The following is a 10,758-nucleotide window of genomic DNA, read 5'->3' as shown; positions in this document are numbered from 1 at the left end:
CGAAGTACACTGTGGTAATGTACGACAGCGGTTGGTGTATAAACTAGATTGTCAAATTTGTAGCAGAGAACGTATTATATATTGCGAAGAGAACGTTGACCAGAGAACGATAAAATATATTATCTGCGTTCACGCGCCACGCTTAAACAGCGAATGTTAAAAAAATATTTATTAACATTCTCTGGATAAAATTTTTCGCAAATTTGTAACATTGTAACAGAGAACGTATATTGCGTACATTACGTTCTCTGTTTAAAGAATAATTTCGGCATATCAATGCAACCATGTGCTCTTATCGCTTTTTCAATTCGCCATTGTATTGACGTTCTTTGAAGAAGAACAAGAATCAAAAATTTGCTTGCAAATGAAGTTGTGGAAAAATTCTTACATATCCAGAATTTTTCTCACTTTGTTATTGATAAATTTCCTAAAAATTGTTAAATTCGCTAAATTGTGCTGAAAATGTATAAGGGAGTGTCGTAAATAAGTATAAAAGCAGTGTGTGTGTGAAAAATTAAAAAAGCTGCCTTTCGTTGGCTTATTGTCGATTGGAATATAATAATATAACGTTGTTTATGTTGAAGGAGGCGCGGCCGCAGCACTGATTGGGTCGCAAAGGAACGAAATGCAGGAGTAATGTGAGTGGCAATATGTACTTTTAATTTAATATATGTGTGCATGTTTATATGTTTGCATGTAAGCGAAATATATTAAAGCACCCACCGTCGGGTAGGTGGGGTGCCTTTTAGGGTATATGCCTAGGGGCAATGCAGTGAAAATTGAAAGTGCTCAATTAAATTCCAAGCAGCGTGCAACATCAAGTCGAGGCAGTGCAGCTCCAAACCAACCGGGCCGTACGCTAAGACTTTGCGAGTTTGCCTGTTCATAGACTATTCGGTGGTACGTCGCTAAGTTAGCTAGTGTATTCGTCATATTTTGATGTCGGTGTTTTCTACGGCTTTGTTAGCGCCGTCGCAGTCGTCGCCTTTGTCAATGCGTTGTTAAATATCGTCGACGCCACATCGTTGTTTTCCGCTGCTTGCTAAGGTAGTCTAGTGGTGGTCGTTCGCATTAGTAGACGTCGTTGGCGTCGCGTTAATTTAAAAAGATTGCATTTGGAAAAACGTACGAGTGGAAAACAAGCAAAACTGTGAAAAATTAATTGTGAGCGTATGCCGAAAGCGTCGGCATAGTCACGGTGTAGGGATTCATTTTCATTACATTTCTTTAAGCAGTTTTTCCAAAGCGAATGCTAATTCAATGAATTTTTCATAATTGAATTTTGTGTCGTGGTAAGTTATGTCGTTAAAGACAAATACATCACATTCTCGCGTACGTGTGCCACACGCTGAGTCAGAGACTTGGTAGACAAAAGTACTGGAGTAAAATAGTGATTTTTTTGCATACTCTGGCGGCTTTGTAATAGCTACGGATCTGTGAAATATCCATTTAATGTCGTGGTATTCCATGCAGGCGTCTGCGTCTGCCACCGCCCACAAACCTAATTGAATTTATGTTTTGCCCATATTATTCCGTCTAGACGTACATACAACTTCAGCAACGTTCTGTTATAGAAAGTTATATTTATGTATATGTGTTTATGTGCGAATTAACGAGCGTTCATGCATCCATTTCATCCCTACTCCTGAGTCATACCACAAGTGTCTGCCTTTTTGAGCATTAGGTAGTCGTCGTCGAGCTGGCCAATGCACTTTGCAGCGGCGAGGGAATAAAAACGATCAAAACTTCTATACACAGTGATTCAATGGTAAACAAAGGAAGTAGCACGACGGTAGAAAAGCAAATCGAAAACAAAAATTTATTTTATTGCGCTTTTAGAATTACAACTGGATTTCATGTACCTATTTACCTACAAACAATAATTTTTTCAAAAATCATCTGTATATTCAGTAGCATTTCTTAATATTAATTTGGAATTGTTTTGTTACATTTGGCTGAGTTTACTTTATGGTTTTCTGTCAACAACATTAATTAATTTTTTGGCAAATTTTTTGGGCATTCATTCAACAAAGTCAATAATATATACATATATACAATATTGTCTATACATTTTTAACGCTATGCAACGATGCAGCACACTGTTCGCTGTCGACGTCGAACCGCCACGCACGCTGTTATTCCAGCTCGGCGACGCTCACTAATATTGTCTGGTGCCTCACCTTCTTTTCCGCTTTTTCACTTCCTTTTTCCTGCGGTGCTGTCTACCGTTGTCTGCTGTTTGTTGCCGCTGCTGCTTCTTCCTATTTTAATTTTACTTTTCTGTTACATTCTATAAGACTGTTCGAATAAGAAATCTTCTTAAGTAGCAAGCTTTTTCAATATTTTCTGTAAACGCTTTTATATTATTTGTATTGTGTGTGTGCGTGCATACCTTTCATTTGTTATTATGCGCATTGTTTTTCGTTTCATTTGTTGTAGCTATAGTTGCAAATTTATGCTTAATATTTTTTTGCAGTTTTAACCTGTCATATATGTTGTCATCACTGACTCACTTCGTACCGTTCGTTGTGAGACGCATATCACTGCTGCATACAGGAATATTTATCGTACGTATGTATGTATGTCAAATACTAACGTCATCGTTATATCGCATTTACTCACAAACTATTATTAACCAAACAAATAGTGTGTTTACATTTATTATTTTGTGCTAACGTCATCAACGCGAAACCTCATCATTCGTAAATTTTGTGTGTGCTCACAACAAACTCTTGGCATTTCAACATACAAATGTACGTATATAATTAGCCTCGCATACGTCATCAACTACATTGCACGCGCCAGAAAGCTATTGAAAAGAAATCGCAAAAAATATCACTGACAAACTAGTCCACTCGAATCTACTCCACTCTACTCAATATTGTGTGTGTGCACCTTTAGCAGGAGCTATTTAATTAATTTCTTAAAATATTGTAAAAAAAATCATACAAACATACATATACAGAAAAAACGCAAATAACAAATATTTACTAAATCCGCTTTGGCCTAAAAATTATGGCAGATTTAATACGTCTAGGGAATGTGGATGCCGCCATACATAAGGATAAGCTTGGTTCACCGACTGTGTGCTTAGATGACGGTAATTTAGCTGCTTTTGGTATAAGCGCACTAATGGCCACAGGAGGCATCGACATGGGTGACTTGGCCCAGGAATTAGATCAGGATGAGTTTGATGGCCCAAATATGTTGAATGGTGAGTGCCGGAATGTTTACATTTTATTTTAAAAATAATTTTGTATTGGATTTTCTAAGAATGTAAACTATAACTTTTATGGAAAATTCAAAATGTTTTTTAGGTGAGCGACCAGCCATAATTGCACCGCCGGAGAGTGAATGGTATCATGGGCGCTTGGATCGTTATTCTGCTGAATCGCGACTACGCGGAACTGGCAAATTGGGCAGTTATTTGGGTAAGTCAGACAGCGGTTAGTAGAAGCTATTAAAATATTAGAGCTGCTAAAAATTAATTTTTTTGCATATTTTATTTATTTTTATCGTAAGTGATTTTTTAATGTGAAAATGTTACTTGTTGTTCATAATTTGCAGTACGTGAAAGCGATCGCAAGCCTGGTTCATATGTATTAAGCTATTTAGGACGCACTGGCATTAATCATTTTCGGTAAGTAATGCAAATATTTTATGCTTCAAAGCACATTTGTTTTTAGATTTATATATTATTATTAATTTCTGTTGCTTTCTTGAACTTTTTCAGCATTACTGCGGTGTGTGGTGATTTCTATATTGGCGGACGTCAATTCGTGTCGCTGAGCGATCTCGTCGGCTACTACACCTCATGCAGTGATTTGCTGAAACGTGAGCGCCTGGTGCTACCAGTGCCACCACCGGAGCCGGTGAACGATAAGAAGCGTGTTGTGGCACATTTACCCTATACCAAAATGGCTGACACCGATGAGTTGAGCTTTCAGAAGGGTGATATATTTTTTGTGCACAATGACATGGGCGACGGTTGGTTGTGGGTGACAGCACATCGCACTGGTGAGCAGGGTATGATCTTCCGTGAACTAGTCGAGGATTTGGATCCGGTAATCGATCCAAACACGGTGTTTCCTTGGTTCCATCCGAATTGCACTAAGAATGAAGCAGTCGACATGCTGGTGAAAGGTAAATGGCGTGTGCGTATATTAAATTTTCTACAATTGTACAAATATGTTTGTTTTCTATGTAACTGAACAACAGCCGGTCCAGGCAGCTTTCTGGTGCGCCCAAGCGATAATTCGCCTGGCGATTACTCGCTCTTCTTTCACATTAATAATCAAATTCAGCGCTTTCGCATTGAAAAGAAAGGCGTACGTTATCTGATGGGCGGACGCACTTTCGAGTGCTTGGATGCCGTGATCAATCGCTATCGCAAAGAGCAAATCGTCGAAGGTCACTCACTCAGTCATCCAGTAAGTGCATTGACGTCACTATTTTTAAATTGTTTTATATTTATTTATTTGATTTTTTCGCTTTTCTTACTTACTGCAAGGTGGTTAACGGTTCACAGCCCGAATTCAACCAACAGTTTGTGGTGGAAAAGGCAGCCGAAAAAATCTATGCAACTCTGCGTGAATGTCGCGATCAAATCGGTTTGAAGAAGATAAAAGGCATCAAACATCATGGACATTTGTTCAAGAAGTCTGATAAGACAGCCAAATGGAAACAATTGTACTTTGCGCTTATCAGCGAGGGCAGCGAAACACATCTCTGCTTCTATGACAATCCGAAAAAGACTAAACCGAAGGGTCTCATCGATCTATCGTGTGCGTATCTATACCAGTGCCATGAATCGCTATGGGAGCGGCCATATTGTTTTCAAATAGTGGAGCGCGCACTGCCATGCTTGGCTAACAATACGTATCTGTGCGCGACGCAAGAGACGTACGTGGAATGGATTAATGCGCTCAAAGCGCAATGCAGTTCACAATTCAGTCGCGCGCAAATCAAAGTGCCGTGTTTGCGCGAGTTGCGTTGCCTGAATTTGCATGTGCTCGAGGCGCATAAGCTGCCATTCAAATTGGTGCCGCATCCCTACTGCAGCATCTCGTTGAATCAAGTGAAGGTGGGCAAGACGCGTGTGAAGATCGCGCCCGATCCAGTGTGGGAGGAGGAATTCGTTTTGGAGTGAGTAAATGACAGTGTGGCAGTGTGAATACTAATGACCTAATTGGATTTTTCTATTTTACAGCGATGTGCCGCCGGATGTGGTCTCACTCACAATTACGCTCATTTCGCGTGGCAAACGCGGTAAAGATTCGGAAGTCGCCGAACTCACCATCGATTTGGCCAGTCTGAAGAACGGTCAAGAGACGGAGGGCTGGCATCAGCTCACCGGCATGACACCCATGGGCGAATGGGGTTCACTACGTTTGCGCATGCGCTATTTGGATGACTTGATTATGCCCTGCGAGGAGTACAGTCCATTGCAGGAGTTGCTGCTCGAGCCCGAGTTGTGCGTGGTTAAAGCTCTGGCCGAACTTTGTCACAATGATCGCGTGCCGCTCGCTACGGCGCTACTACGTGTATTCCGTCATGAGAAACGCGAGACGGAGCTGATACGCATACTCTGCCAGGCGGAAATCGCGCGTGAAAACGAAACGACTACACTTTTCCGCGGCGCTTCGCTGGCCACCACACTAATGGATTTGCACATGCGCACTGAGTGCTCGGGTTTTTTGCACGCTGCCGTTTCGGAGACGGTGCAGCGCATACTCGACAGCAAGCAATCGGCCGAACTCAATCCCACCAAGATGGATGTGAACGATGATGCTTGCTCCAATGCCGAGTTTTTGCTACAGATACTCGATTCGGTGACGCATTCGATATTCACCTCGCCCGAGGCGTGTCCACGCAGTGTGCGCTACATATGTAATTGCCTGCAGAAGGCTGTCGTGGCCAAGTGGCCAACTGAGCGCTTGGTGCGCACGCGCGTCGTCTCCGGTTTCATATTTCTACGTCTGCTATGCCCGGCATTGTTGAATCCTCGTCAATTTGGCCTGGTAAGCGAAACGCCACCAACCATGGCTACGCGTTCGCTCATTATGGTAGCCAAATGCTTGCAGAATCTAGCAAATCTAATTGAGTTTGGCGGCAAGGTGGGTTTTGCAGCACTTGTATATAAATTCTAATTTAATATGCGCTTGCTTTCGTTCAACTATTGTAGGAACAATACATGGAGGTGGTCAATCCGTTTATATTGAAGAATAAGGAACGCATGATTGTCTTTCTCGATCAATTATCGCTCGTTACGGATCCAAATCCACCGCCGGGCATGTTTAGCGAACAAAACTCCAATCATACTGTGCAGGATACTGGTAAGTAACAGTCAGGGATGTAGCTAAGTTAGAAACCACGTGCTACCGCCAATCATGACACAACTGCAGAGATGCTACGAAATGAACACAACGACTCACCAACGCCTACATTTCGTCACACTCCAACCAAAAGGAAACTTCGGAAGCTCTACAAAGTATATATGTATATTAATGATCAGCGTGACGAGCGGCTTCGATTTAGCCATGTTCGTCTGTCTGCCCGCCTATCTATATATACGCGAACTAGTCCCTCAGTTTTTGAGATATCGTTCTGAAATTTTGCTCAAGTCACTTTCTACCCAAGAAATTGCTCATTTGTCGAAATCGCCGATATGGGTCTACTATAGCATATAGCTGCCATACAAATTGACCGATAAAAATCAAGTTCATGTATGGAAAACTTTTTTATTCGGCAAGTTATCTACACGAAATTTTACATAGCTTATTGCACAAGGCATTGCTTTAATCTCTGAACATATTGTTCAGATCGAACTAATATAGCATATAACTGTCATACAAACTGACCGTGCAAAATCAGGCTAAATTTATTTTTGTGCTATAATAAATGCAGCTGTGAATTATAGCTTAATATCTTATGAAGTATTGGAGAGAGTGAGTATTGATGTGGCTTCTTCGTTAGGTGTAAAAATCGAGGATAAAGAGAAACCCGTTGGGGGCAGATTTTACTATGTTAACTCGATCGAATTGTCTAATCTTACTAGAATGAAGAACCATATTCGAAATAATGTTAAAAAACTAAATAGAAATTTTTTCTACCATTACAGGTCGCGAACTGGCCACACTCCATCACATTTGCGTCTCTTACTTGCCGGAGTTGCAAGGTCTCTCGAATATACTCTCCATTAAGAAGTTGGTCACCGTCACCGACATGCTGACAAAGCACAAGCTGAAATATCGCGAAAAGATTAGCTAAGATGAAAATATCGCTGAAATCAACAACTCCTGGAGGGTAATAGCCAAACAGTAACAACTACAACAACAACAGTCACCAAAAGTCAGAAGTTAGTGTGAAGCGTGAGCAGTTGAAGTTAGCAAATTCATTAGAACACCAAACAAATAATAATTTATACAATAGCAAGAACAATTGATAATCTAATAAAATGCGCGTGTGAATTCTGCAACACAAGACATAACATAACACATAAGTAGAAGCTGGAAGAAAGCAGTGCGCTAGCCGCGACAGTGAGCAAAATGCTGGTCACAAAAACAAAAATATTACATTTATTCACGCTTTACGTTTAACGCATGCAAAGAGTCAACTAACTGTATTATTTACAAGTGCCGTTAATTTTTTTTTTATTTTTGTTTTTTCTTGCATTTCAGCCTGAGCATGCGCGCGTGCTTGCGGTTCTGCGTCCATTTGCTAAGCATTATAAACATCTATTTTTAGCGCTAGTATCTCAAATTATTATTTTTTATTCCCGAAATGTCGAGTTCTCGAGCTGAAATAGTGAGGCTCGCGCGCTTGTTGCTGCACACAATTGTAAAAAGCTGCATTTCAAGCAAATTCCGTTGCCTTTTTCTATCAAATATTTGTATAAATAGCAAAGCGCAAATTATACACGCCATTTTCGTCTTACCTATGCTTTAAAAAATCAACTTCAGCCTATATTTTTCTTTGTTATTTTTTTATTATTTTTTTTTATTGTTATTTAGTGTTAAATTTTTTTTGTGTAATTTTTTTATATATATTATTTTGTTTTGGTGATATTTTTTTTGTTAATTTTTATATATTTAAAATTTTTATTTTATATTTTTTTTTAATAAATTTTTTGAATACTTTTTTTATATATTTTTTAAATATTAAAAAAATTTTTTTTTTTCAAATAATTTTTTTTTTGTATTTTTTTAAAATCATTTTTTGCTTGTGTTTTTTTCTATTTATTTTTTGTGTTTTTTTTTTATTTTTTGGTGTTATTTTTATATATATTTTATTTTTTATTTAAGTTATTTTGTTTTGTGTAATTTTTTTTATATTTATTATTATTTTTTTTTGTTTACTTTTTTTTTGTTTTTGTCTATTTATTTTTTGTGTTTTTTTTTTTATTTTTTGGTGTTATTTTTTTATTTTCAAATATATATACTTTGTGTTGCTGTTTTTTGTGCAAAAATCTTTGTTATTACTTCGATCTGCTTCATTTCGACGCACTTCCTTTGCGTTGCAGTAGTGTACTTGCTTTGGTCTTTTGCTTTTGGGCGCTCTCTATTTTACTTCAGCAATATGAAAAATGCTTTTCTATTATTTGTACGTTTTGAATTTTTATCAAGTGAATTTTCGCTTTTAATAAATACATTATTTATAGTTTATTGTCTAGCTTTATAATAAATAGTACATACATTAATTTTTCATTTTCTAAATTTTTTTATATGTTTCAATGCATTTATTTATTATTATAGTTGCTTAGTTTTTGTATATATTTAATTTTTTTTCATCGACTGATTTTTTATTTGTTGCTATTTTTATACTCTCGCAACCTGTTGCTACAGAGTATAATAGTTTTGTTCACCTAACGGTTGTTTGTATCACCTAAAACTAATCGAGTTAGATATAGGGTTATATATATATAAATGATCAGGATGAAGAGACGAGTTGAAATCCGGGTGACTGTCTGTCCGTCCGTCCGTCTGTCCGTCCGTCTGTCCGTCCGTCCGTGCAAGCTCTAACTTGAGTAAAAATTGAGATATCTTTATGAAACTTGGTAGACATGTTTCATGGTACCGTGAGACGGTTGGTATTGCAGATGGGCGTAATCGGACCACTGCCACGCCCACAAAACGCCATTAATCAAAAACAAATAACTTGCCATAACTAAGCTCCGCAATAAGATACAAGACTGTTATTTGGTACATAGGATCACATTAGGGAGGGGCATCTGCAGTTAAAATTTTTTTTTAAAAAAGTGGGCGTGGTCCCGCCTCTAATAGGTTTAATGTGCATATCTCCTAAACCGCTAATGCTATAATAACAAAATTCACTGGAAGCAAATATTTTTAGCACTTCTATTGACGGTGTGAAAATAGTTGAAATCGGGTGGCAACTCCGCCCACTCCCCATATAACGGTACTGTTAAAAACTACTAAAAGCGTAAGTATAGTTGACCTTCTACCGAAAATATCAGCCAATCCACAAAGAAATCTCAAACGAGTATACTATTTGACTTTGCGAGAGTATAAAATGTTCGGTTACATCCGAACTTAGCCCTTCCTTACTTGTTTTATATAATTTTTATTATACTTACTTATGTACGGAAACGTTTGTTTTGAATTTTTAATAATATTTTTCTTTAGATTGTTTACGCAGAGACCGTAATAATTATAAGTTTTAATTTAAAAATCATGTAATAATGATAAACTCAATAAGTTTGTCTCACCGATAATGATTAATATTATAATAAATCGTAAATAATCATTATTTTTGAGCAAAACGAATAATAATTAAAAATAACAATCACAAATAATAATTATTTATGTTTTTTTTGCTAAAAAATATTGCTTAATTATTATTTATTATAAAAGTAATCAAAATTAAAAATTATCTGTGAAGAAAATTATAAAAATCCAAAATTAAAAAATCATCACCGAAATGCTGAGATCGTCGAAAAAGGATTAACAGACGTTATCTGTTTTTTTTTGTATGTCGATTCTAAGGGATTGATTTCTTCATTTAAAAATCGCAACAATTATTATTTACGGTCCCTGATTTTAAGTATATTTATTACTATTCTTTATTAAATACATATTTTTTTATTTTCATTTTTAATAAGTTTAATTTAAATATTTTTCTCTCTTTTTTATTTTTTTTATTTTTAATATACATATGTTTTTTTCTTACTTTGAATATATTTTTTTAATTTTTAATATTTTTTTTTTTTAATTTTTAATATTTTTTTTTTTAATTTTTAATATTTTTTTTTTTAATTTTTAATATATATATTTTTTTAATTTTAATATTTATCTTATAATTTTTAATATTTTATTATTCTTACTTTGAATATATTTTTTCAATTTTTAATATTTTTTTTCTTACTTTGAATATATTTTTTTTATTTTTAATATTTTTTTATTCTTACTTTGAATATATTTTTTCAATTTTTAATATTTTTCTTGTTATTTTTGATATTTTTTTTACTTTGAATATATTATTTAAATTTTTCTTTTTTTTTTTATTTTTTTTTTTTTACTTTGAATATATATTTTTAATTTTTAATATTTTTTTTCTTACTTTGAATAATTTTTTTTTAATTTTTAATACTTTTCTTTTTATTTTTATTTTTTTTAATTTATATTTTTTAATTTTTAATATATATTTTTTTTTTAATATTTTTATTTTTTTTAAATATTTTTATATTTTAATATTGTTTTGCCCAACTCTCCTTGCATATTACAACTCGCTTTTTGCTTT

At 35.7% G+C, this 10,758-nt stretch overlaps 1 protein-coding gene across 5 annotated transcripts; it reads left to right on the top strand.

The window, feature by feature from the left end:
• The first annotated feature begins 346 nt into the window (after positions 1-346).
• vap (RAS p21 protein activator vap) lies at positions 347-7,767 on the top strand. 5 transcript variants are annotated; one of them, XM_014242580.3, is made up of 11 exons: positions 348-638; positions 2,477-2,567; positions 3,023-3,214; positions 3,318-3,431; positions 3,568-3,640; positions 3,734-4,143; positions 4,219-4,430; positions 4,511-5,145; positions 5,210-6,116; positions 6,185-6,335; positions 7,121-7,767. In XM_014242580.3, the coding sequence occupies exons 3-11, from the start codon at positions 3,133-3,135 to the stop codon at positions 7,267-7,269; spliced, it is 2,733 nt and encodes a 910-aa protein (XP_014098055.1). In that variant the 5' UTR covers positions 348-638; positions 2,477-2,567; positions 3,023-3,132; the 3' UTR covers positions 7,270-7,767. The 5 variants fall into 5 exon arrangements, with proteins under 5 accessions (XP_069965832.1, XP_014098055.1, XP_069965834.1 ...); XM_070109733.1 differs by having other exon boundaries at positions 2,477-2,753; XM_070109731.1 differs by having other exon boundaries at positions 347-638; positions 2,477-3,214.
• Positions 7,768-10,758: the final 2,991 nt, after the last annotated feature.

The sequence above is a fragment of the Bactrocera oleae genome, chromosome 5 (assembly GCF_042242935.1).
Source record: "Bactrocera oleae isolate idBacOlea1 chromosome 5, idBacOlea1, whole genome shotgun sequence".
Classification (NCBI taxonomy): Eukaryota; Metazoa; Arthropoda; class Insecta; order Diptera; family Tephritidae; genus Bactrocera; species Bactrocera oleae.
The sequence above is the reverse complement of the archived record's forward strand: the minus strand, read 5'-3'. Positions and strand labels throughout refer to the sequence as shown.